Consider the following 26,539-nt stretch of genomic DNA (forward strand, 5'->3'; position numbering starts at 1 on the left):
TTTATTGTTATCAGTCACCCAGCTCCCATCCAGCACAGAGGATGGAGTGGGGGAGGGTGAAGGGGAAGGCCAGAGTGCAGTCTGAGGGAGCTTTCGGGAGCAGGTGGAAGGACTTGTACCAAGAGGGACTCCCAGGCCAGGTGTGGCTGTCGGAGCTGCTGGGTTGGATTGTGTCAGCCCATCTTCTCTCCTTCTTCTGGCCTAAATCCCTCTGGCTGGGAGCTCTGTTGGCAGGAAGCTTCTCCTGTGTCTGCCCCTACATACACCTACATACACAGGTGACCAGAAAAGACAGAGTCCTGTCGGAAGGCTGGCATCCCCAGTCCACCTCTGTTCTCCTGGATGCCAGGACTAGGACCAGAAAACAACACTGACTCCTCAACGCTGTGTAACAGTCAGATCAACCCAGTCATCCACATATGCGGGATTGATCTGGATGCTCTCAATGACCCTAGAAGATGGAAATTAGTACTCGCTCTTTGGAGCTGCAAACCCAAGTCCAGGGAGTTAAGGTGATGCCTAACCCGCCCCCAATGGCTTGGGGCTTCTCCTGCACTCCAGATACTGTATTCCGCATGCCGTGCCAAGCTGCTTTCTCCTCTTCTTCCTGGGTATTACCTTGCCTGACTCCCTCTAGCATTCCATTACCTCTTATCACCTGCAATTTCCTCCAGAGGCCCCCACTCTGTCTTTTCTATTTAAAATCACCCCCTAGGGACGCACTGGGGGCTCAGTCAATTAAGCATCTACCTTTGGCTCAGGTCATGGTTTCAGGGTCCTGGAATTGAGCCCCGTGTCCAGCTCCTTGCTGAATGGGGAGTCTGCTTCTCCCTCTCCCTCTGCCCCTCTCTCTGCTCATGTTCTCTCTCCTTCTCTCTCTGTCTCTCTCAAATAAATAAACAAAGTCTTTTAAGTGTAATAAAATAAAATTGCACTCCAACCTCATATATGGGCTACCACCCTCCATTTTCTTCCTTTGCATGAATTTTCCCTTCTTTTCTTTTTTAAAGGAAGCTAATTCTTTTTTTTTTAAGATTTTATCTTATTATTTATTTGACAGACAGAGATCACAAGTAGGCAGAGAGGCAGGCAGAGAGAGGGGGAAGCAGGGCGTGGGGGCTCGATTCCAGGACCCTGGGATCATGACCTGAGCTGAAGGCAGAGGCTTTAACCCACTCAGCCACCCAGGTGCCCCATCTTTTCTTTTTTTTTTTTTTTAAAGATTTTATTTATTTATTTGTCAGAGAGAAAGAAAGCACAAGGAGGGGGAGTGTCAGGCTGAGGGAGAAGCAGGCTCCCTGCTGAGCAAGGGGCCCAATGCGGGACTCAATCCCAGGACCCTGGGATCATGACCTGAACTGAATCTGCCTGAATTTTCTTCAGAGCACTTACACAGCCTGACACCCTATTATGTATATCCTAGATACATCTCTGTATTGTTCCCTTCCTCCACTACAAGGTGAGCCCCGTGAGGGGAGGGTCCTCCTCTCTTTGATTCACCACTGTACCCACCACCCTAGAGCACTGCCTGGCTTATGGAAAGAACTTGGTTCATAATGAGAGAAAGAATAAATAATGAGTATGTGAGCCACTTGACCAAGCAGCCTGTGCCCAAATTTTCCTGAGGGCCTCAGAGCCTGCCTCATCTCACCTCATGTGCCTGACTCACCTTAAAGGGGTCATCTTGGTGACCAAGAGAGTACTAGTGGGGCCTGACTTAGGCCTGGGGAGTAGATGATGTTAGAGGCAAGGAACAGGGAAGACTCTGGAGTGAAACACCTTGGAAGAGCCTCAAGGCCGCCCTCTGATGGAAGAGCGTAGAATACCCAACACAAGGAATTGGGCTCTCAGCATTGGGTGAAAATTTAGATATTATTAAAGAAATCCCCTAAAGTCACATCCCAAGATCACACAGAGATAGATAGCAGAGTAGGGACAAAGACTCGGATCACAGTCTGATGCTCTCACCACTATGCTATCCTGTCTTCCCCATCATAGGAGTTGAGACTAAGCTGCCAAAAGGAAAGCTATTTGAGGATATGGGGGTTAGGGGAGGAAAGCTTGGAAGGTGGATTTGGCTTAATTCAACAAGCTTTTTAAGCCAGTGCCAGGCAGCCACTGGGCACTTAATTGAAGATTAGAGGAAGAAAATGTACAGCAAGAGAGCTTAAATTTTTTTTAAGATTTTATTTATTTAGGGGTGCCTGGGTGGCTCAAGCATTAAGAGTCTGCCTGCAGCTCAGGTCATGATCCTGGGGTTCTGGGATCAAGCCCCGCAACGGGCTCCCTGCACAGTAGGAGGCCTGCTTCTCCCACTCCCCCTGCTTGTGTTCACTCTCTTGCTGTGTCTGTCTCTGTCAAATACATAAATAAAAATCCTTAAAAGATTTTATTTATGTATTTGACAGAGAGAGACATAGCAAGAAAAGGAAAAAAGCAGGAGGAATGAGAGAGGTAGCAGCAGGCTTCCTGCTAAGCAGGGAGCCCAATGTGGGGCTCAATCCCAGGACCCTGGGATCATGACCTGAGCTAAAGGCAGACACTTAATGCCTGAGCCGCCCAGGCACCCAAGAGAGCTTAAATCTATACCAAAGCAAGTTTTCAAATGAATTTGAAACATGAAATTGGCAGAGGAGCTCCTACCTCAGGGTGTGCCCCTCTGTAATTTAACTAATATCACATTTTATTGCCATGATTTACATGTTTGTTTCCTCCCCAGACACAGAGCTCCTTGAGGGCAGGGAGGACTGAAACTACTTCCTGGGATGGTCACCACAGCCTAGTACTCCACACAGTAAGTAGATGCTCAATAAATGATTGTTGTATGGGCAAATGGATGAACAAATGAGTGGTTTGGTGTTTCCCTGACAAGAGATCTTCAAAGAAGAGCAGACAACCATCTCTTCTGTCTAGGCCATGATTGGCCTGCCCAAAGGCCAAGGGCTGTGCCTGATGCCTTCTCAAATTAATTCAGCTTCTATAATTAGACTATACCATGATACAAGTTCGAGGTTCTTTTGTTACATTGGCTAAGCATTTATTTGACTACCTCCCATGTCCAAGGTACTGAGCTATTGTTCTCTAAATCTGTGATCCTATACTATTATTTAATTCTCTGGCTCCATGTTGACATAAGAGGCAATACCGCATTCACTCCTAGGTGAGGTCAGCCAAAGTAGATGGGAAAAAAGCAGCATTGTCTAACCTGAACGGATAAGCTGGCACAATGGGCTCCCCTGTGTTAGTACTCCGTACCCTTCAGTCCCACTCAGTTTCCTTCCCTGCTAATAAACATACCGTGTTTGGGTGTCAATACCTGCAGCCTATTAATAGCTATTAAAACCTCCAATTACCTCATGCCTCCCCCTTCTCTCTCCCACTCACCCACTTGTTGTGTCAAACTGGGAAGAACTGGTTTGGAGCCAAGCCGTCTTGCATCGCCTTGACTTTGGCACTTGGGTGATGTCTTAGACAGATGAGTTACCTCTGTCAGAGTAGTTTCCTCATCTGTGAAATGGGGCTCATAATTTGCTTTATTCAACACCTTCTGGGCCAAGTACTAGGAGGAGAAGTAAGGCATAAAACACAGACAAGGCACAGTCTCTGTCCTCAAGAACATCATACTTTACAAGAGGAAGAACACATGAAAACCACAATAATGTTGTGGAAATAAAATAAGACAGCATGATGTAAAGAGCCCTAGATCCAGGGCGCCTGGGTGGCTCAGTGGGTTAAGCCGCTGCCTTCGGCTCAGGTCATGATCCCAGGTCCTGGGTTCAAGCCCCGCGTCGGGCTTTCTGCTCAGCAGGGAGCCTGCTTCCTCCTCTCTCTCTGCCTGCCTCTCTGCCTACTTGTGATTTCTCTCTGTCAAATAAATAAATAAAAAAAATCTTTAAAAAAAAAAAAAAAAAAAAAAAAGAGCCCTAGATCCGGGGCACCTGGGTGGCTCAGTGGGTTAAAGTCTCTGCCTTCAGCTTGGGTCATGATTCCGGGGTCCTGGGATCGAGCCCCATGTCAGGTTCTCTGCTCAGCGGGGAGCCAGCTTCCCCTGCTCTCTCTCTCTGCCTGTCTCTCTGCCTACTTATGATCTCTGTCTGTCAAATAAATCAATAAAATCTTAAAAAAAAAAAAAAAGAGCCCTAGATCCTTGCCTGGGCTACACCAAGAGTGCAGTTCCTTTCCCTCACTTCCTCTCTTCTTCTCTTTTCCCAATGAGCTTCTTCTTGGGCCAGTTTGAGGTCAGTCTGAGGGGTCCAGACTTCTTCCTTTCCCTCCTATACCTCAGGGCCACAGCACACCCAAGCCTGTGTATGAGCCTCCCCACCACTGGGCACTATTCTATCAGAGGAGAAAGACTTTTGATCTAAGCTCTCAAGCCTGGCTTCCCTTGTTTCCCCCCAGCTCACTGTCTAACAATATCCCCCTCTTTTCTAGGTTATAAGCCCTTCATTCTAACCATTGCAGTCTACTCTCTGTTGCCCAAACTTGCCATTTATTTTTTTAAGATTTTACTTATTTATTTGAGAGGAAGAGAGGGAGAGAAAGAGAGAGCATGCATGAGCTGAGGCAGAGGGTGAGGGAGAGGGAGAAGCAGACTCCCCGCTGAGCAGGGAGCCCGATACAGGGCTGGATCCCAGGACCCCAGGATCATAACTTGAGTCAAAAGCAAGACCCTTAACTGACTAAGCCACTCCAGTGCCCCCACAAACTTGCCATTTATTAATGAATTCAGCCATTTATAAAACATGTAAGCAATGGTTAATTTTATGTGTCAACTCGACTGGACTAAGGGATGCCCAGATAGCTGGTAAAGCATTGTTTCTGGGTGTATCTGTGAAGTTGTTTCTTGGAAGAGATTAGCATTTGATTGGTGAACTGAGGGAAGAAGCTTGCTGTCACCAGTGTGGGTGGGCATCACCCAATCTGTGAGGGCTGACTTGAACAAACAGGAAGAGGATGAATGTGCTCTGTTTGAGCTGGGACATCCATCTTCTCCTGGCCTCAGCCATCATCAGCACTCCTGGTTCTCAGTCCTTGCCACAAGGCCTGGGACCCACACCATCTGCTCCCCTGGTTCTCAGGCCTTTGGAATTACTCCACTGGCTGTCCTGGATATCTAGCTTGTAGACAGCAATTTGTGGGAATTCTCAGCCTCCACAATCTCAAGGACCAATTCCTATAATAAACCTCCATATATTTCTATTGGTTCTGTGTCTCTGGAGAACCCTAATATAACCTATTAAGGCACTTATGCAGTGTCAGGGTTACACAGATGAACAAAGGGAGGGGAAACTAGAGTGCACGCAAGAGGCTCGAGGCCTAGGAGGGGAGAATAGAGGGAATAAAGCCTTTCCCTTCTGAGTTTTGTTTCAGGCATCACAGAGCCTGCAGACAGCGGTGACGCAGGGCAAGGCTTGTAGGCTAGTCGGGAGCGGCGTCACCGAAGAGAATGACCACCCGCCCGGTAGAGGAAGGCCTTTCCAGACAGCTTGAGCAACACGCACAAAGGCAGGAGCCCGCGACTCCCGAGCCCGCAGGTGCAGGGGCAGGTCCTGCCTAGAGTGGGCGCCGGGCAGCTTTGCGCCCGCTCCTTGGCTGGAGCCCCACAACCCCCTCCCCCTCCTCCTCCCCATCCCTGGCCGCCCCCTCCTGGCCGGACCCCCAGCCGCGGGGCTTGGTGCGGGACGGGGATGCTTCCTTCTGGAAGCCTCGCTTGACTAGCGCACCTCGCGGTGACTCCCTTCTGAGCTCAGGGCGTTTATTGCCAAGGCTGTTTAGTACTTACTCATGTAATTAGTTACATGCATCCTTACGTGTGTGATATTGTTACTTAACTTTTCATGCAAATCCTTTCTTCCCCAGCTCAATTTTAAGCTTCCTGAGAGTGGGAACTGTATATTTTTTTATTTTCTGTATTCCCTCAGGGCACCTGGCATTCATGGACATATTAAAGGAATGAATTTCGTGAATTTAGTCCACTTTGGGACCTATTAAATTCTACTAGGCCCTCCCCTACAATTCTTATATGTTCTAGGATCATTTCTAAACTCAAAAATTGGGTTTTGGGGTGCCTAGGTGGCTCAGTTGGTTAATCAGTTGCCTTTGGCTCAGGTCATGACCCTGGAGTACCAGGATGGAGTCCTGCATCTGGCTCCCAGCTCCACAGGGAGTCTGCTTCTCCCTCTGACCTTTTACTCTCTCATACTCTCTCTCACTGTTTCTCTCTCAAATAAATAAAATCTTTTTTAAAAAAATAAGTTTTGTTTTAGTTTTTCAAACTAGTCACACACAGGTTTTTTTGGTTTTTTTTTTTTTAAAGATTTTATTTATTTGACAGAGAGATCACAAGTAAGCAGAGAGGCAGGCAGAGAGAGGGGGGAAGCAGGCTCTCTGTTGAGCAGAGAGCCCGATGTGGGACTCGATCCCAGGACCCTAAGATCATGACCTGAGCTGAAGGCAGACGCCCAACTGACTGAGCCACCCAGGTGTCCCCACACACAGGTTTTGATTGGAGTTGCCACATAAACAAATTGGGTCCTAAGTGGTGAACATTCAGTTTCCTTCAACCCCTCTTCAGCCTCCTTCCTGGTAAGCCACTTGAATTGACCTTAGGCCATCGATGTCTCTTGGCTCCTGACTTTTGAACTTTCCTGCTCAAATATGCCCTTAAAGAATTTTTTTTTAAAGATTGTATTTATTTATTTATTTGACAGAGAAAGAGAGAGAACAAGTAGGCAGAGAGGCAGGCAGAGAGAGAGGGGGAAGCAGGCTCCCCGCTGAGCAGAGAGCCCAATGCTGGCCTCAATCCCAGGACCCTGGGACCATGACCTGAGCCGAAGGTAGAGACTTAACCCACTGAGCCACCCAGGTACCCAAGAATTTTTTAAAATTAGGTATGCCTTACACATTTTTGAGTCAACAGCTAACATTTTTAATCATAAGTTTAAATATTACAAAGAGTATACTTTCCAGGGAATTGTACACACTGACCTATTAAAAGTTACATCACTCAAATGTAGCAGGTGGAATTTAATACCATAACATTTTCATATCCACAATGCCCTTTTATTTTTTTTTAAATTTTTTTTTTTAAAGATTTTATTTATTTATTTGACAGAGAGAAATCACAAGTAGGCAGAGAGGCAGGCAGAGAGAGAGGAGGAAGCAGGCTCCCTGCTGAGCAGAAAGCCCGACGCGGGGCTCGAACCCAGGACCTGGGATCATGACCTGAGCCGAAGGCAGCGGCCCAACCCACTGAGCCACCCAGGCGCCCCCCCACAATGCCCTTTTAATAAGTGAGCAAGCCCTTTAACCAGTCAGCAAAGTTAACTTATATTTCAGTTTAGTTTTTCTCCATTCCACTCTCCCTACAGTTTTATCCTAATGAAATATATTTCCATTGTATCACCTTTTTTTTTTTTTTTTTTGGTATCTTATTGTATTTTGGGGAAGTGCTTTTGTATATCTCCATAACAAAAATATGGATAAAAATAGAAATTTATTTCCTGTGACTATAAGACCCTATGTGTTAAAAACAGTTATTCTGCAGTGGGTTTATTACTACGACTATTACAAGGCATAATTTGTCAAAACTACAAATATTGATTAAACAGAAAAGTAGCTTCTTATTTAAGATGCATCTCTTAGGGGCGCCTGGGTGGCTCAGTGGGTTAAGCCGCTGCCTTTGGCTCAGGTCATGATCTCAGGGTCCTGGGATCGAGTCCCACATCGGGCTCTCTGCTCAGCAAGAAGCCTGCTTCCCTCTCTCTCTCTCTGCCTGCCTCTCCATCTACTTGTGATCTCTCTCTGTCAAATAAATAAATAAAATCTTTAAAAAAAAAAAAAAAGGTGCATCTCTTAAATGAGATGGAAAAGGCTGATTTCTGTTCCCCACTGACTTTTGTTTAGCAACTCCAGGAAGAGCACCCGGGTCCTGTTCAGGGTGAACAAGAGAGCTAGGGCTTTCTCCGTCTAGAGGGAGAAGTATGGTTTGTTAATGGAGGCAGGTGGAAATGGGAAATAAATACAGTACAGCCCTCAGACAGATTCGTTTTAGGAAAGGATACATATACTTCTGGAAATTGATCCCCTTAGATCCTAGTCCTGCACACACACCCTTAGGAAAGTTTTCACGTTCAGCCAGGAGTGTGCAAACCATAAGCTATTAAAAAGAGACTTACAGGCGCCTGGGTGGCTGAGTGGGTTAAAGCCTCTGCCTTCATCTCAGGTCATGATCCCAGGGTCCTGGGATAGCACCCAGCATTGGGCTCTCTGCTCAGCAGGGAGCCCGCTTCCCCCTTCTCTGTCTCTGCCTGCCTCTCTGCCTACTTGTGATCTCTGTCAAATAAATAAATAAAATCTTTTTTTAAAAAGAGAGAGAGACCTAATTTGGTTTCTCATTCTCCAAAATAGGGGTTCCAGAACAGGAAAAATGTGGGTCTGAATGTCCTTGTTACTCTGATAGTTACATTTCCAACTTCCTTCTGCTGGGCTCCACATGCATATGGACAAGACAGAAACTCAGACTACTTCCAGATCTCTGTAGGTTTGTGCCCTGAGGAAGGCATCTCAATATTCAAAGACCTAATCACTGGCAAAGAAGGAGCCAAGAATCAAAATTAAGAAAACATGGATTTTATTTTTCCATTTCATGGAAGTGGGGTCAGGGTCTCCTGATAGTTCCCAGCTATAAGCCACCAGGTGGCAGCAGAGAACAAAGCGCCGCCAGTCTAGCTCCAGAAGCCCCAGGGGTGGGGAAGAGGGAGGAGGTGGGAAGCAGGTAGAGGGGAGAGGACAGGACATGAGGTAGGGGTGTATGCTTTAGCTGTCAGAGAAAAAAGGAGGGAAAATGTGGAGTGGATCTCAAGAATGGACGTAAAATATTGAGAATGACACTTTCAGAGTTCAGAATAAAATTGAAGGAATGAGGAAGGAAATTGAGGCTGGTGGAAGAATTGAAGAGGAATCAGAATGGTACAAATAAGCTTGAGAGGCACTCTGCCTGGAGGCCCAGGATGCCTGTGGGGGAAATCCCTTTATCTGTACTCTTCCTGCGGTGGGTCAAGGTCTGGCTCCTCTTGAGATCCATGGTCCACTTCAGGGGCAGGAGGCCAGGGGTTTTCTGGAGGCTGGGGTCCTGCTGGCCAGGGGTCATCAGGCCGGGGAGGTTGAGGGGGATCGGTTTTCGGGGGCTCAGGAGGCCAGACTCCAGATTCTGGCAGGTCTCTTGAGGGACGACTGGGGCCTGGAGGTGGAGGGTCCTCAAAGAGAGGGGGTGCTCCTGGCCAGGGATCACCAGGGATGGGGGGCCCCTGAGGCAATGTTGGGGAGCCCTCCTCCTCTCCAGCCTCTGTGGGTGGGGGAGGGGGGTGCTCTCCACTGCCTGAGATGCCTGTGGAGGAAGGAGAAAGGTAAAAGGTGGTGAAGGCCGGATCCCTCCTCCCCTAGCTGTAGACTCAGGGGGCATAGCCTCTCTGGGATAGACCACAGTCTGAGCTGACACCACAAACCTGAAAGGTAACTCTCAAAGAGCTCTCCACACATTTACAAAATACCCAAAGTGATCTTAAAATGACGTAAAAACCTTGACCGGAATCATTGACTTGAACAACTTTAAACCGACAGGAGCTAACCTAAGCTCCATCTAGCCCTGGCTGGGACTCCCACTGGCATAGCCTCTGCGCTGGTCTACACCTCCAAAGCCATCCACACCTTGTGCCCATGTGGCAGCCAGACCCCACCCTCTGCAAACACATAGTCCTCAGCTGTGATGAATACTCACCCACACACGTGGATTCTGATCTAGATTGCCACATGGACCTACACTTGAACCAGTAAAAACATTGAGCTAAAATGCACTTTCCTGCATCACCTTCAAGCTCTTAACTCCTCTCCTCATGGGAATACCCAGAATCTTCTGCAATCTCCTCCATTCCTATGTATCCCGTTCACACTTGCCTCTCTTGACCATCCTCCATCACCTCCAACTGCACCCTGGCCTGTTCCCAGCTTACCTCCGGCACACAGGTAAAGGACCAGGATCCCCAGCAGCTTCCAGTTGAGCATCATGGCTGTCTCCTGGCCCCCAAAGTTGGGGGTAGATTGAGTCTAGGTGCCTGGGAACCCCAAGAGGCTTTATAGGGGAGGAGTGAGAGGCAGTGTCTGACCTCTGGGGAGTGGCCAGCCCAGTGACACAAGGAATCCCATCAGAACCTAACTGGTCAAACCCGTTTGGAAGGCCAGGGCTAATGTTTAACCTCTGACAGCAGCGTCCCTCATTTTAGCTCCCCCCATTTTGGGACCTAGCCACCCAAGCTCTATCAATGACCTAGACCTTGGTCATCCCACCCTTATGTTCACATCCTCCTCCACACATACCCTGCAGCGATCGATACCCACCTGTCATCTCTGTAATCACAAGGACGTCCACCTTTCATCCCTTGAAGCCATGGGAAGCCAAGGGATGGGAGCCAACCATGCGTGGGGAAGCAGTGTAATTACAGGGGTCAGGAGGCAGGACGCCCGGGCAGGAGCAGGGACAGGGGCTTGTTATAAACACACAGGATGCAACTAGAGTGGTCTCAGCCAGTACCCCGAGCCTCCCCTTTGGGACTCAGTTTTGTCCTTGGACCTTTCACTCCTCTCAGGACTGGGAACCACATGCTGCTTTCCGGCATGTGCCTCCACATGCACCTAGGGGGACTCCCAAGCAGTGACATCCAAAGAATTTCATCCAGGAGCCACCTGGGGTGATGGCGGGTGAGGAAGTATGAGGACATCCTGATTCCTAACCCCCACCCCAGAGCAGCTTCCAACAGTCACAGCCCAGAGGCTCAGGAGGAAGCTGCCTCCGCTTCCTGTCAATCCCCGCCTCTTCCTCCTCCCTCTGGAATCCTGCTCAAGGTGGCTGCTGCCCTGGTCCTGGGTGCCAGCTCTCTGTACCTCCCCACCCCCATCCTTCAGAGCTCAGTGCGAGTCTTGTCTAAGTGTCTCAGACCCCCTGGAACCTCCACCTCAGGAAGGCTGTCACTGGTCTAGAGCTCTAGTGCGCCTTTCAGAAGTAATGCCTCCCAAACAGAACTCCTTTCCTCCCCAGGCTGTTCTCCATCTGGTCTGCTCCCCTGTGGCTCACTTCGAAGCCTTCATTCTGCTCCTTTCCCCAACCCCAATACCCCTGAGGCAAGCTCAGCCCATGTCCCCATTCTGGAGCTCATCTCTCCCTATCCTCCCAGCACCCTCCTAACTGGTCCCCCCCAGCACCCTTCCCCCACCCAAGCCCCATCCTTTACAGCCAGCCAACCTAGCTCATAAACATATCAGCTTAATTGTGTGCCTGCACCTGGTTGAAAAGCACTCCAAGGGCTTTCTATTGACTTTAAATAAACCGCCGGTGCTACCAGTCCCTCCCTCCCACTCTGGGCCTCAGTGCTTGCCTGCCCTCTGCAGGACTCTTCTGCTGGCCCTCTTGGCTCCTGCTGGCAGGCAGGTCTTCACACATCCCCTCCCCAGGGAGCCCTTTCCTATCTTCTGGTCTAGCCGCCCCTCCCCAGTCGGGTTCTGTCATGTCACTGTATTTCTTTTCTCTTCATGGCAATGCTTGCTCTGTTCACTTAGGTACTTGTCCATCATCTGTCCTCCCCCCCCCCCACCGGGATGTTGCGGCCAAGGGAGCAGGGACCCACCCATCAAATCCACCACTGTGGTCCCTGAGCAAGGAAACTGCTTGGCACTGAGATTCCCAGCAAAAGAGTGATGTTTTATATCCTAACTCCTGGCAGTGATCATTTTCCAGAGGTGAAGAGTTTTCAAACAAAAGTTGAGAATAAACTTCTGGAGCACCTCAAAAAACTTCCCAAGCAGCCAGAGAAAGGGGTTTTGAAAAAGGTACCACCTAGAGAAATAGCTGTGTGGGACCACTCCCTGCATTTTCCAGACAGAGATGGCTGCAGCAGGAATTCCCTCCCATTCCCCGAGAGAACATGGCACCTGCTGCAGTTGTCTTTATTAAGCCACAGGATTCACAGGCATCTTGGTGACCGGTGTCCACAGTGTCCACAAGAGCAGCTGGCTGACCTCCCCACCCCCACCCCACTTCTTTGGGGGCTGCCCCGCCCACCTTGAGCCCCTTGCTGCACAGAGTGCCCGGAGCTGTTCAGAGGCAGACTGGAGCAGGACAGTTCTGGTTGTCTCCTTGAGAGATAGCTTCCTCTTTGGAAATGGCCTCACTCAGTCCCTGCAGATCATCGAGCAGGACAGAGAGGGATCCTGGGAAAGAAGACCCCAAGGGATAGCAGCTGAGCAGAGAAGGCAGCTCAGCTCCAGTGCAGCAAACAGGGCTGCCATCAGCTAGGAGGGTTATGAGGGGGGAGGGTTCCCTGGCCCAACTCGGGCACAGATGAGAGGCTGTGGGCCTCCAAGGGTCACAGAGAATGATGCTCATGCATTCAGAGTGCCTAAAGGAGAGATTCCTAAAGTCCCCCGCATTTGTCCCTTCCTACATGGCCCATACCTCTTATGGACTCCTTGGGGATGGGTGCTGCTCCTGGAGGTACAGGCAGTGAAGACCCTGGGGCCCGGGGGCTGGACTCTGCAGACTTCCCCTTATCCAGCAGGGAAGGAAAAACTGCCAACAGTCGCTGCTGCTTGTAACGGGAGAGGAGACCCTCCTGCTGCAAGGTGGCCTGGGAAGGAGAGGGTTAAACGCCACCTAGCCCAGGCAGAGCCACCCCTCCTACTTCCCCCGCTCCCCCTCTCCAGTCCCAGGTCTCTGCTCTTCCCTCTCTCCCCTACCAGCATAAAATTCTTGTCCCTCTCTAGCTCCTGCAGGCGCTGGGTCAGCCGCAGCCCCTCCTCCTTCCGGGCCTCATCTTGCAGGCGCCTGAGCTCCTGGTTCCGCTCCTTCTCCCGGGTGGCTTTGCGCTGCATCTGGCGCAGGGAGACCACTACGTGGAAGCCAGGGCACAGAGGGCACAGGTGTGGGGCAGCCCAGAGGCAGGGAGGCACCATGAGAACAGGACTTCGATCGTGGGCAGGAACACTGGGCCCTCGGCTCTACGGCTCAGCAAAGCCACTTATGATCCAGGGCTGTCTCCTCTGTGTGGTGGAAGTAGTGGCTGATACTCCACGACCTTCTGACTCTGTGAACCCAAAGTACCTTCCTCATCCCAGAGACTTCCTGGATATGAACCAGATATTCCATTTTGTTCCACTAATGTTTTCTTAATGTATGACAATGACACTGAGGTTATGTAATAAAATTTCCTCTTTGTAGGAGATGCAGCTGGGTGGTCATGATGTTTGTAACTTACTTAATAAGTATTTCCCCAAAAATGCATGTATCAGTGTGTATATATATGTGGATAGAGCAAATATGGCAAGATATTTACAACTGCTGGGTGCAGTCAGTGGAACATAAGACTCTCGATCTCAGGGTTGTGGCCTGGAGCCCCATACAGGGTGTAGAGGTTATTTCAAGAAATAAAATCTTTTAAAAAATTGGTTACTAGGGACACCTGTGTGGCTCAGTGGGTTAAAGCCTCTGCCTTCGGCTCAGGTCATGATCCCAGCATCCTGGGATCCAGCCGGCATCTGGCATCAGGCTCTCTGCTCAGCAGGGAGCCTGCTTCCCCCTCTCACTCTGCCTGCCTCTCTGCCCACTTGTGATCTCTGTCTGTCAAATAAATAAATAAATAATCTTAAAAAAGAAATTGGTTACTAACTGTTGCATCTAGTCAGAGGAGGTAAACAAGTGGGCATTATGTGACTCTTGTAATCTGTCCAGGTATTTGAACTCTGTCCTAATAAAAGAGGGGGGAGCACCTGACTGGCTCAGTCGGTAGAACAGTAGAGAGTAAGACTCTTGATCTTAGGTTTGTGGGTTTGAGCCCCATGCTGGGTGTAGAGATTACATAAAAATAAAATCTTAAAAAAAAAGAAAGTTGGGGGCAGACACACACAGCAGAGCACACCATGTGAAGATGGAGACAGAAGGGAATGATGTGCCTGCAAATGAAGGGATGCCACAGACTGCCGGCAACCACCCACCGGGGGCGGGGGGAGTCATCAAAGTGTCTCTCAGAACCTCTAGCAGGCACCAACCCTGGCAGCATCTTGAGTTCAGACTTCTAGCTTCCAGCTTCCAGTACTGTGAGAGAATAAATTTCTATTGTTCCAAGGCAAAAAAAAGTTGGGGGTACTGGTTGGTGTGAGGTCAGGATGGCTGTTGCCTTATGGAGGGGAGTGGCTGGGTGGGGCTCATGCTGGTGCTGGACATGGGGGCTGGCTACAGGAGTGTGTTCACACCATGAGAACTGATCTGTACCATTTCTTGATAACTTCATTATTTGCAGGATTCAAAACAGTTTTAAAAACCTCATGTAGGGGGCGCCTGGGTGGCTCAGATGGTTAAGACACTGCCTTCAGGGGCACCAGGGTAGCTCAGTGGGTTGAGACCTCTGCCTTCGGCTCTGGTCATGATCCCAGGGTCCTGGGATCGAGCCCCGCATCAGGCTCCCTGCTCAGAGGTGAGCCTGCTTCCCCCTCTCACTCTCTGCCTGCCTCTCTGCCTACTTGTGATCTCTGTCAAATAAATAAACAAAGTCTTTAAAAAAAAAAAGAGAGACTGCCTTCAGCTCAGGTCATGATCCTGGAGTCCCGGAATCGAGTCCCACATCGGATTCCCAGCTCAGAAGGGAGTCTGCTTCTCCCTCTGACCCTCTCTTCTCGTGCTCTCTCAAATAAATAAAATTTTAAAACAAAACAAACAAAAAAACTTTATGTCTAACACTTCCTTCTCCCAGGATGCCCATATCCATCCCAACAAATCTCACCTGCCTTGCCATGCTCCCTCCGAGCCTCGTTCAATCTCCTCTCTGTTTCTAAGAGCTGTTCCCGCAGCCTAGTTTCCACTTCAGCCACCTTCTCTTGCAGAGCTGGGGGGGGAAGGGGAGGATGGGGCGTGTCGCGGGGAGCGTCACTCCTCAGCCCCCCCAGCCCTCCATGGTAAACCCACTGCCCCTCCTGCACACCTTGCCCATAGATCTCCTGCTGCTGGGTCAGCTCCTGCCGGAGACTGGCAGCCTCCTCCGTGCTCTCCTTCTGGCCCTGGCGGGCGGCTTCCAGCTGCAGCCCCACACTAGCCAGGGACTCCTGGGTCCGCTGCAGCTCCTGCTCCAGCTGCTGGGCCACCTCACTCAATTGCTGCCGCTCAGCCTCCCCTGGAACGAGGTGGCACTCCCGGGGTCTCTCTGTGCCCCAGACCCCAGCTCTTCTCTTCTCTCTGTCCCCAACACACCCAGCTCTGGCGCCTGCTCCAGCTCCGGGACTCCAGGACCAAACGTACCTTGCTCCCGGGCCCGGCCCACCTCCTTCTGGATGATGTGGGCACTCAGCTGCAATTCCGCATCCAGGCGGTTCCGTTCCTCCCGAAGCTGCTCCAACTCAAGGCTCACATCTGTGACTGGCAGGAGTAGGGGACAGCTGGGGCAGGGAAGAGAAACAGAGTCCAGTGAGATCACCCAGCCTGATCCGTAAGCCCCCACCCCTTTTCAGTCCTCCCTGTTTGGGGTCCCAGCAAACAACACTTAACCGCCTCCTGTCCACCTCACAGTGCCCCAAACTTCACCTCTCCTGGCGCAGCTGAGCAAGGGCCAGTTTTCGAGCCATCAGGCCTGGGGGAGAAAAGGCAGAAAGCAATGAAGACGAGTTTGAGGAGGACAAAAGGGAAGAAGGCAATAAGGGGAAGAATGCCCAGGCTGGTGACGAGTAGGCATGAAGATGGATGTGGGAGGCGAGAGCTGGAGGGGCAGGAGCACAGCGTGGCTGGCAGTGGCCCTACCCACCCTGAATGGTGTGGACCCTGCGGACTGCGTAGCTGATTCGGCTGCTGAGGCAGGGCAGCTGGGTGGTGGCGCGTTCCACCTCAGCCATGGTGCTCTGGAGCCAGGTCTGAAAGCTGGAGAAGGCACAAGGTCACTGACCCTTCAACCCCACCTCATTCCCTAAGGGAGTTGATGTGACCTGTCAGGACAACTCCTTCTATCCTATATTGCGAAGTATGTGGGGAACACAGAAAGGAAAAGCATAGCAGGGAAAAGAGAAGCTGAAGCCAAGGGCTGGGGCCAGTCATGTCTGAGCTTTCTCAGCTGATGAAGAAAACCTGAGAGCTTAAGCCCGTTAGTGTTTGTTAGAAAAAAATGATCCCGTTACTCATAAGGGCAGCACAGCTATGCTTGGTCCCAAAACCCAGGGTAAGCTTCTCATTTGGGTCTTAGCAATCACTGTCTTTAATAAGAGCAGTAAAAACAAGAACGAGCTTCACGGGGTCACATCTGATCTGGACCCAAGCCCATAATACAGCAGAGTTCAGCACAAATGATTCTCGGGAGGCTAAATAAATCGAGTGTCATAAAGCTAGCTCATCTCTAGCTGACTTGGACTTTTTTGCCAGCAGACCGCTGGACATGTCTCCTGGTTCTGGAAATCTCCTGGTGCTGTATGCGACGTTTGGGTATATGAACTTATGTGCATTTTCCTCAAGAACAAAGCACATAGCTTCCATCAGTTTTCTAAGGAGCCCTTACCCCAGGAAGGCGTTACGTGGCAGCAGACCTTTTCAAGCAACCTAACACGTTTATTTCTCATAACCTATTTTTTTTTTTTTAAAGATTTTATTTATTTGACAGAGAGAAATCACAAGTAAGCAGAGAGGCAGGCAGAGAGAGAGGAGGAAGCAGGCTCCCCGCTGAGCAGTAAGCCTGATGTGGGGCTCGAACCCAGGACCTGGGATCATGACCTGAGCCAAAGGCAGCGGCTTAACCCACTGAGCCACCCAGGCGCCCCTCTCATAACCTATTTTTTGATCACTAATACACACTAGAGATCAAAGCTATCCTCTCTAACCATTCCTCAATGCCAGTGAAGGCCAGATCCATGTGCCTTATCAGCCGGCTGTGCCCCAACCGGGACCAGCACAGCTCATGAAAGCTGAGAAGCCTACGCAGGTGCCCTGGGAGGAGGGCGAGACAGCATCTCAGGGCAAGGGTGGAACTCTCCAGGAGGGTCCAAGTCTATATCAACTGAAAAACAAGCAGACGACAAAGGCTGACAGTTGTACTCCTAGCAGCACGGCAGAGATCTGTTACCTAAAGTGTTTGAGCAGGTGCTTCCGACACCCCGTGACTCTTCTAAAGCCATTTTCTGGGGCGCCTGGGGGGGCTCAGTTGGTTAAGCAGCTGCCTTCAGCTCAGCCCATGATCTCAGGGTCCTGGAATCAAGCTCTGCATTGGGTTCCCTGCTCAGCAGGAAGCCTGCTTCTCCCTCTCCCACTCCCCTTGCTTGTGTTCCCTCTCTCACTGCGTCTCTGTCAAATAAATAAAAACATTAAAAAAAAAAAGCCATTTTCAGATAAAGTCTCCAGGCCATCAAGAGACTATCTAACAAACCTGACAACAATCTGAGTGTGGGTTGTTTTAAGCCTCATGGGCCATCAGTCATTAGCAAGAACCATTTCAGTGGCGTCCTGGTGCCAAACTAAAACTCCGTGTACAGTGTACCTTCCCGTTCTCGTGGAAGGAGGAGGGACACACAACGAGTCAAATATGGGTGGTTCATTATAACTAGTCTAATTCCGTGCAAAGTGGAAAATTTTCATGATTTTTTAAAATTTTCATAATTTTTAAGCAAAATTAGTCCTCAAGGTACTAACCCAACAGAAAGGGATGGTGGAGGGGCACCTGGGCAGCTCAGTCGGTTAAGCGTCTGCCTTCAGCTGAGGTCATGATCCCAGGGTCCTGGGACTGAGCCCTGTGTTGGGCTCCCTGCTTCTCCCTCTCCCTCTGCCCCCACTTCCTGCCTGTGCTCTCTCCCTCTCTCTCTCAAATAAATAAAATCTTAAAAAAAAAAAAGAAAAGAAAAAACAAAGTGATGGTGGGGACCATCATCCACCCCACCAAGGACCTATCTGGCACCACAGTTTTGCTATACCAATAATTCTTCCACAATCTATCCTGAACAGCCTCCTGTTAAGAGTAAACATTTACAGAGTCAGATGACATGCCAGGCACCATGCCAGGAGGTCTACGAGGACCACATCAGCAGCCCAAGTCCAAAGCTGAGGATGGGTTGTTACCAGCCCAAAGAATTGTGTATTCCTCCTTAGAGGTCTTTCTAAAGGTTATAAAACAGGTGGCGAGAAGGAAACACCCAGGAAGTTGGTATGAGAGACACAGGCTGGCAAGTGGTTAAGAAGGAAACTGGCGTACATTTTAGATAGAGTATCTAGTAAGCCACAGGTGTACAGCTTTAAAATACGGGTTAAATCTGGTTCCAACGAAATAGGGCGTGCCTGTAAAATTTTAAAGAAAGAAAGTGTAGCCACACTCTCCATCCTCGAACAACTCTGAAGGTGGTGATCCTCCCGGGTGAACTGAACTACAGGAGGAAGCGTGGCCTCACCTCCAACCAAACACTCGTGGGAGTCCTAACAAGCAATCCTCAGGGGACTGTGGAGCAGGTTGTCCCAGGGAAGAACAAGCCCGGGGACTCTTGGGGCTAGAAACCTCTCGCCCTGCATCCTCTAACTGCCAGCTTTCCAGTGCTGCTTGCCTGGGCTCTTAAACTCCAAGGTGCCGGGAAGCCAGGGAAGTGGAACTCTACTCCACGCACCCTCTGTCCCAGATACCTGCTGACAGAGTTGGCCACCAGCTTCAGCTGCTCCTCGGCTGTGGCTGCATGCTGCTGCCTCCGGCGCTGAGCCTCCTGAGCGCGGCTCAGCTCGAGCTGCAGGGCCTGCAAAGATGCCGGGCGGAGAGGGGTCCCCTCGACAAGGTTGTGCAGGAAGAGGTGGGAGGAATCCCTGACCCCTCTTCGCCCCTGCCTGGCACACAGACCTTGGTGCCCATCCGTTCCACCTCCACCTCGGCAGCTTTGTCCTGTAGGGAGCGCTGCAGGATGGCCTGCTCCTGGCTCTGGGCCACAGCTTGGTCCTGGAGCTCTGCCACCTGGTGGGACAGGGCACAGCTGGAGGGGGGCACTGGGTACAGAGGGGTTGGTGCCCAAGTCTCTGATAGCACAACATGCAGGGAGACAAGCCTGGGTTCCTGAGAATGGAGTCTTGAGTCCGGGTTTCCTTCCAGAAGCATGTTCTATGCACCCACACCTTGAGGAAGCTTGCTGTGACATACCCACAAAGACTCACCACCTCCGCCCATGCCACCCATGCTTGGCCATTGTCACCTCCTCGGAGAAGCCATTCCTGAGCATCCTGTCTAGAGACGGCCCACCTCACGGTCTCTTTCTGTCACACTTTCACACTTCTCCTTAAAGCACACATAATTTCTTGACAGCGTCTAATTGCTTGCTCCAGAATGTGAACTCCACAACAGCTTGCCTCTGTTCAGGGCTGTGCTCCCAGCACACGGAAACCACTCACTACATCTTTGTCGGGTTAATACCATCCCTGACGTAAGGAGCCGGGAGCTAGGGGAGAGTTCGGGGGGAGAGAGAGTCAAGTGACCTGTCCCTTCAGCTGCTCCACGCATCCTCTGTGTTCCAGCTCCTGCGCCTTTAGCTGCACCATGAGGGCAAACACCTTCTCCCGCCAGCGCTTCAGCAGGGACTGGCACTTCCTGGTGAACTCAGGCTCCAACGAATCTGAAGGCTGAACCTGCGGGGTAGAAGAGGGGTGGAAGATGAGCTCCTGGGGGAGAAGAGGAAGGAGGCATGTTTGGGGTTTTTTCCCTCTGTCCTGCCCAAGCAACAAAGAGCCACAGCAAGAAGAGGTGTTCACCGAAAAGAAGATGCCAGCAGGTTCTGGCAGCACGCCAACTGCTGGTACCCACAGGGAGCCCCTGGGGGCAAGGGGCCCACCTTCCTGCTCAGCTCCTCCTCCTGGATGGTCAGGATGTGCATGAGGCTCTGCACGCGCACCTGCAGCAGCTCCACTGTGGTGTGCAGACCGTCCCGGTCCTCCTGCAAGTGCTGCGGACCGGACAGGGACAGCAGTGGCCTCTGTGGGACCTCCACGCAGGCCCACAAGCGGCATCCAGATGCTGCCCCTTGTCAGTACTGCCTTCTATCCTGGCCACCCCTCTCCCGGGATCTGGTCCCTGAGCACCCCACCCCCAACCTCCAGCCCCTACCCAGATGCACCCTATACTCTCACTTGAACAGTTTCCAGAAGCTCCTGGCGCTCCGATTCCCAGGTCTGCCTGTGGACCTCCGGAGGGACTTGCTCCCCCACATATCTCCTTAAATTCTCAACCAAAGTCACCTGTGCCTCTAAGTCTTCTTGGGCCTTGCTAGGGTTGGGATGAGAACAGGGCAGCCATCAGTGAGGCAGCTGAGAGAGCCACTGTGTCCACCACGTGTCAGGTCTCCCCTGGCTGCCCACCCCCACTTTACCTCAGCTGCTTCTGCAGCACCTCAGCCTCCCTCTGGGCCACAGCCAGCTCCTTGGCTTCCCCTGCCCTCCTGGTTTCCAGACTACTCAGAGATTTCTCCAAGCCCTCAGCTTTGTTGGTCAAACTGGAAAGAGCCTCCTGGTGAGCCTGTGTCAGGGAGGAGAGCTGTGGAGAGAAGATGGGGCACAGCAGAGGCCAGCTCACTCCTACATCCGGACTGTCCAAATCTGCTTCCACTCGGGCCCTGTCCCTGCACTCCCATCTTCTGTCACCTTAGACAACAACCCAGCAAATGGCCCAGCTGCACACACGGCAAAATGCAGACAGTGCTTGGTACCTCACTGTCCTCCATTCACCTGCCAGTTCATCAGTAGTTCCTGCCAGGTCCCTACTAAACAGATCTTCACCTTCTGTCTCCACCACCACCAACCCTCATCTTGGGCCTGCACAAATGCAACAAGCTCCTGACCAGTCTTTAATAGCCTTCAAGGCAGGGTGGCTCAGTCTGTTAAGCATCTGACTTTGGCTCAAGTCATGATCTTAGCCCCAGGGCCTAGCCAGGAATCTGCTTGTCCCTCTCCCTCTGCCCCTCCTCCCTTTTCATGCTCTCTCTCTCAAATAAATAGATGAAAAAAGCTTAAATAAATAAATAAAGACTTCAGTGGCTTATCACAGCACTGACAACAAAACCCAGCTTCTTCCCTCTGCCTGCAAAGCCAGACATGCCTTTGCCTCTGCCACTTCTCTCAGTTCAACTCCTATCACTTGGCTTCTCCCAATTCCTCAGACCTCAGGTGATGTCACCTCCTCAGAAGGCCTCACTGGGCCCCCTACCACCTGCTCCATCCTATCACCTGTTCCAAGTCATTTTCAGCTCCTATCATCATCTGGAATGATCCTCTCCACAGCTTAGTGTCTGCTCCCCTCTATTCCAAAGGAAGCTCTAAGAAGGTAGGAATCTTATCCTTTTCTCACTGTACCTCCAACAGTGGTGAGTATGTGGGAGACACTGCAGGAGTTGGGGGACAGGTGGTGGAGGAAGGAGAGAGGCTGCCCTCTAGCCCTATCTTCATACCACGAAGTGATCATTTTAGAAGGAAATCACAAAACTGGTTGGTCGATTGATCAATGGATCGATCAAACTATCTATCTATCTATCTACCATCTATCATCTCTCTAAAGTAAGCTCCACACCCAAACTGGGGCTTAAACTCACTGACTGAGCCAGCCAGGCACTCCACAAAACTGGCCTTTTTAGACATAAAATACAAATCTGATCATGTCATTTCCCTATAACATACTTTTCAACAGCTGCTCATTGCTCTCAAGGTAAAGTACAAAGATCTGAACAGGCCCCAAGGCCTCCCCGTGCACACACCATCTAGGGCCCCTCTCATCTATACTCAAGCCCCTCTGGCCTCCTCACGACCCACGTGCTGCCAGGTGTTGCCAGCTCCCATCACCTCCCCATATGCCAACTCACCAGCCAACTCCTATTCAGCTCAAATGACAACTTCTTATGAAGCATCTTTCATAAATCTAAAGGCCATTTATATTTTTCTTTGAACTATCCCGTGTCCATTTCCTGCAACATTACTATCCTTCCTTATCAACTTCTAGGCACACAGTATGTTAGGGACATCAACCTTTTCCCATGATATGAACTGCAAATGTTTTTTATGTTCTTTAATTTTACTTCTGTCATTTCTAAATTTAACATTATAAAGCCAAATGTATCAGTCTTTCCTTTAATGAGGGATTTTAATTCATAGGGAGAAAAGCCTTCACCAATCAGGTTATAAAGGAATTCACCCAGGGGCACCTGGCTGATTTGGTTGGTAGAGTGTGCAACTCGATCTCGGTGTCATGAGTTCAAGCCTCATGCTGAACTTAGAGATTACTTTAAAAAATAAAATACTGGGGCGCCTGGGTGGTTCAGTTGTTAAGCATCTGCCTTCGGCTCAGGTCATGATCCCAGGGTCCTGGGATCAAGCCCCGCACTGGGCTTCCTGCTCCACGGGAAGCCTGCTTTCCCCTCTCCCACTCCCCCTGCTTGAGTTCCCTTTCTGTGTCTCTGTCAAATAAATAAATAAAATCTTTAGGGGCACCTGGGTGGCTCAGCGGGTTAAGCATCTGCCTTCGGCTCAGGTCATGATCTCAGGGTCCTGGGATTGAGCCCCACATCGGGCTCTCTGCTCAGCAGGGAGGCTGCTTCCCCTCTCTCTATGCCTGCCTCTCTGCCTACTTGTGATTTCTGTCTGTCAAATAAATAAATAAAATCTTTAAAAATAAATAAATAAATAAAATCATTTAAAACAACAACAATAATAATAAATAAAATAAAATCTTTAAAAAGGAAAATTCACCAATGATTTCTTTTGGTATCTTTATGCTTTCATTTTCTAACATGTCTATTGACTAGGGTGGTGTTCCTACGTCGCACTGTGCACATTAGAGCTCCCTGTCCTTCTCCTGCATGGCATTTCTCCCAACTGCAATTAATTAATTAGGATTAAATTAGGTGCTGAATGTGCATGTCCCCCACTAGGCTGTCAGCTCCAACCACCAGGACTCAGGCTGATTTGCCCACCTCAGGGTCCTGGTTCCTATCTCAAAGATGGCAAAGAGTAAGCACTGATAAATGCTTCCTGAATGAGTGAGTCAGCTCCCTTCCCAGTCCACCCTCTCCCACCTTCCTCACCACCCCCACAATGCTCTCACATGAAGTGAGTACCCAGAGTTAGGTAGGAAGACAAAATACTTCCTACTGGAAGTGGAAGGAGGGCTTCAAGTGAGTCCTGGGAGAAAAGTACAACCTGAATAAAGACCAAAACACCCAAATTCATCTTTCCAGGTCCTCTGATCTCTCACCTTCACCAAACTTCTCATCACTCCTCTGCTCATGGGACCTCTTCTGTGGAACCCACTCTTTGCTGGGAAGCTTCTGCCCAGTTCATCCACTGTGAAGCTAAACCCTTCTCCCCCACCACATTCACCTGTTCCTGGTGCAGCCTCTTAACCTCCTCCAGTTCCCGCTGGCTCCCCTCTTCCAGGTTCTTTCGGACAACCTCAGCCCCGGCCAAGGCAGCACGCAGGCCCTCGGCCTCAGCTCGGCCGGCCTTCTCTGCCCGTGCCAGAGCCTCCAGCTCCATGGCCTGGGCCTCCAATCTCATCTTCTGCTGCAGCGAGGTCTCCCGCAGGACTCGGACCTCCTCCTCAAGCCGCCGCAGCTCTTGCAGCTGCCGAGAGATCAGCTCAGCCTGCTGGCTCAGGGCATGTGACCCCTCTAGCTCCACAGACCTTCAAAGACAGGTTAGCACACGTGAGACCTATCTCTGGTGGTGGGAGGGTGGCAGAGGGCACAAAGGGACACGGGAAGGAGAAAAGGATCCCTCTGCTATTATGTGTGGAGATGGTGGGAATGAAGTTGGTCTACGGGGATCTCCACCTTTGCATCACCGTTGTTTTTTATCATGGCCCTACTAAGCATATTAGGTTCACTGTCTGGGCTCACAGGACTTAAAGGCTAGCTGAAATCATGGAACACGATCTCTGCTGAGCTATACACAGGGAGATGTGTTAAACACCAAATGTGCACATCATTAGGCCACACATTCTGAAATGGAAGGATTGGAAGACAGCCAGAGACTTTGAATTCTGATTTAAGGGCAAGGAAAAGTTAGAGGAAGTTTCAGAGGAAGAGAGGTCATGGCTTCCAGTATCAATACAGTGAGACCAGGCGCTAGTTAAAAGCATTTGTTGAGTGTTATATATCCTGTATGAGGAGTCAACAGCACATCAATAAATTACATAGTCTACTGGTGTTTTGTAAAGTTTAAAGCAGCTTATGATAACATGGCTCTTGACATAACTCCCTCACTGAGGCCCAGAACCACAAGATTTTTCTTTTAAAATGGTGGAGATCTACAGCCTAGAGATATTAGTTGACTGGCCAAAGGACCCTAGTTGGTAGCCAAACTAGCATCAGAGTCTCTGTCTCCTGACACCCACTCCAGGGCTCCCCTTTTTTTCATCATGCTCCTTCCTCTTGGACAGGGTCCAAGGTAGACCCATGTGCAATCCCAATCCAGAGCAAAATGGCAGAATGACATTCTGGTACATTGGGGGAAGACACACAATGAAACATCAAGAGTAAGAATCAGAACTTTACAGACAAAACATCAACAAACAGCATGGCCAGCTCTAATGGCAAGCACTCCATCAGAATGAATCCAACCCTACCACAGTACAGACTGTACTCCTAGTTTGCACTTCTTTATCTTGCCTTATATTATGCTTATTACTGTCAACTGTTGGTCAATCTACCTCTTCCCTTAGGATTTCTATCTAATTCATTGATATCAGCATCTCATTCATTTTTGTTACCCCCATTCCTAGCAACTAGCACACTGCCTTATTACTTGTACATTATAACTTTCAGTAACTGCTTAGGTAAAAATGCACATATTAGAGAACTAAAGGCTGAAACAGGGTAAGGAATCTATTTCAGGGAAGAAAGGTCACTGGCAAGCAAGCCCAAGAAAAGAGCAACAATGAATCCCTACCTGCCTCTCCGCCCTGGCTCCTTCCCATTGCCAGAAACATCCTGTTCCCACATGATCACTGGAGGTCTCTTGTTGTCTGGCCGCCTCTCTGAGATATCTTGATGGGTTGGGGTTTGGACCAGGGGAATGTCTGAAACCCAGGTGGGAGCCATTCTTGGTACAGTTGGAAGGGGACGAGCTTGGAAATGGGATGGGGGAATCAGCCCAGTGGAACCTGAGGAATCACAAGGACAAAAATGGTCAGTTTCCTAAAGAGAGACAATCACCAGTTCCCTTGCCTGGTTCCACTGACCTGAAGGTCGAAACATCTCCACATTATCTGAAGTCTCTAGATTCTGTGTCCAGCCATCTATGCTTCCCTGGACAGTAGGAGAAACAAGGACACCCCGGTTCAATTTTCAGGACACCTTAGAAAGCTCCTACGATAATAAAGTCATAATCCTTTAGTAACTTCTCAAGAGAAGCAGGAAATACCCGAAGATCATTTGTTTACCCAACCCGGTTCCTCACAGAACTATGGCAAGAACCATGAGATGGAGGGAATTAACTTGAGACAGGCTGAGAGGGAGCTCTTAGGTTTTACTCATACTTTTAGAATACCAGGCAGAGCCTTTACCCTCCTCCTTAAGTTTCTATAGTCTCTGCTGTTCCTTGTTGTAGGTGAGAATGGAGGTGTGCAGTGCAGGGGCTGTGAGCCCAATCTCCAGAGTTCTCTCCGTGGCTCAGCAAGGCCTTCCGGAAGCCCATCCAGACACCACCAAGCCATGACTCCTGGGTCCTTCCCTATTAAAGCACTGGCCCAAGGCCTGGCCCCAGATGAATATGGCCACATGAAGGGCAAGACATCTTCCCAGGTACCCCGGGAATCCAGGGAGCCTAGACTTCTTGGCACAAAAGCCAGCTTCCTAACATCTCATCCAAACCCTTCCAGCAACTTTCCTCAGTTTCTCTCTACTGTGCCCTCAGCTGACATTCCTGTCGCCTCCCCTCCACTCTCCAGAGTCCCAGAGCACAAGAGAGGTCTCTTCAAGGTCTCCCTATCCTCCCACCAGAATTCACGTGTTTCCTCCCCCTAACTGGGTTCGGCCTCGTCTGCTTTTTTCCTGAAGGAATTATTCTGGTCCCTCACTCCCCCCTCATCTCCCAATTGCCTGCTCGAGCTTCCCTGCACTCTAGCAGGCTCTCATGTCTTTCCACCCCACCACCTCTCCCCCAGAAACCCGAGTCTTCAACCTGTTGGACCCTGGGCTCTAAGGCTGTTAGGGCCACCTCATCTGTTCCTTTACCTGGTCCCTATACCCCTCTCCCCCTATGGACCCCTGAACCCACCCCCGTACCCCCTCTCAGCCCCTTCCCGCCCCCAACCGACTCTTCCCGAATGCCCCTTACCCAGCGCGAGAACGCCCTCTGCCCTTAAGCCATAACCCCTACACCTCGCTCCTTGGGCGCGGCTTCCGCCCTTGACCGCGCCTGCGCAAAGCGGGCTGCTTGGCGGGCCGCTCTAAAACCCCGTTCCATCCAGGGAAGAGGGGAAAAAGATGCACGCAGGCGCAGTCGTGTCTAAAGCCCGGCCCA

General features: G+C 50.4%; 2 protein-coding genes and 1 long non-coding RNA gene across 15 annotated transcripts in view; 1 reads left to right on the top strand and 2 right to left on the bottom strand.

Annotated features, from left to right (window-relative positions):
* The window catches only part of LOC125101837 (uncharacterized), a 30,789-nt gene extending 24,796 nt beyond the window's left edge, over nucleotides 1-5,993 (top strand). Inside the window, exons 2-3 of one of the 2 annotated variants that reach the window (XR_007127948.1) lie at nucleotides 2,720-2,794; nucleotides 5,374-5,993. This is a non-coding gene — a long non-coding RNA (uncharacterized LOC125101837). Of the gene's footprint in view, nucleotides 1-2,719; nucleotides 2,795-3,409; nucleotides 3,476-5,373 lie in introns of those variants that run through there. The other variant, XR_007127949.1, reaches the window with a different exon arrangement.
* A 2,641-nt stretch (nucleotides 5,994-8,634) lies between these two features.
* Nucleotides 8,635-12,203, bottom strand: PSORS1C2 (psoriasis susceptibility 1 candidate 2). 2 transcript variants are annotated; one of them, XM_047732336.1, is made up of 4 exons: nucleotides 12,116-12,203; nucleotides 10,399-10,407; nucleotides 10,014-10,115; nucleotides 8,635-9,391 (listed from the first exon to the last, which is right to left on the bottom strand). In XM_047732336.1, the coding sequence occupies exons 3-4, from the start codon at nucleotides 10,066-10,068 to the stop codon at nucleotides 9,036-9,038; spliced, it is 411 nt and encodes a 136-aa protein (XP_047588292.1). In that variant the 5' UTR covers nucleotides 10,069-10,115; nucleotides 10,399-10,407; nucleotides 12,116-12,203; the 3' UTR covers nucleotides 8,635-9,035. The 2 variants fall into 2 exon arrangements, with proteins under 2 accessions (XP_047588292.1, XP_047588290.1); XM_047732334.1 differs by lacking the exon at nucleotides 12,116-12,203 and having other exon boundaries at nucleotides 10,399-10,438.
* Nucleotides 10,093-26,337, bottom strand: CCHCR1 (coiled-coil alpha-helical rod protein 1). 11 transcript variants are annotated; one of them, XM_047732256.1, is made up of 19 exons: nucleotides 25,554-26,337; nucleotides 25,257-25,323; nucleotides 24,965-25,178; nucleotides 23,396-23,699; nucleotides 20,401-20,564; nucleotides 20,162-20,297; nucleotides 19,867-19,977; nucleotides 19,514-19,663; nucleotides 18,888-18,998; nucleotides 18,680-18,786; nucleotides 15,840-15,952; nucleotides 15,623-15,668; nucleotides 15,341-15,477; nucleotides 15,027-15,215; nucleotides 14,829-14,930; nucleotides 12,790-12,941; nucleotides 12,509-12,706; nucleotides 10,399-10,438; nucleotides 10,093-10,115 (listed from the first exon to the last, which is right to left on the bottom strand). In XM_047732256.1, the coding sequence occupies exons 1-17, from the start codon at nucleotides 25,794-25,796 to the stop codon at nucleotides 12,512-12,514; spliced, it is 2,541 nt and encodes an 846-aa protein (XP_047588212.1). In that variant the 5' UTR covers nucleotides 25,797-26,337; the 3' UTR covers nucleotides 10,093-10,115; nucleotides 10,399-10,438; nucleotides 12,509-12,511. The 11 variants fall into 11 exon arrangements, 7 of the variants coding, with proteins under 7 accessions (XP_047588212.1, XP_047588208.1, XP_047588207.1 ...); XM_047732252.1 differs by lacking the exon at nucleotides 10,093-10,115 and having other exon boundaries at nucleotides 10,343-10,438; nucleotides 12,509-12,680; XM_047732251.1 differs by lacking the exons at nucleotides 10,093-10,115; nucleotides 10,399-10,438 and adding an exon at nucleotides 11,987-12,264 and having other exon boundaries at nucleotides 12,509-12,680; nucleotides 25,581-26,337.
* Between the last annotated feature and the right edge of the window lie 202 nt (nucleotides 26,338-26,539).

Source organism: Lutra lutra, chromosome 6 (assembly GCF_902655055.1).
Source record: "Lutra lutra chromosome 6, mLutLut1.2, whole genome shotgun sequence".
NCBI classification, from domain to species: Eukaryota; Metazoa; Chordata; class Mammalia; order Carnivora; family Mustelidae; genus Lutra; species Lutra lutra.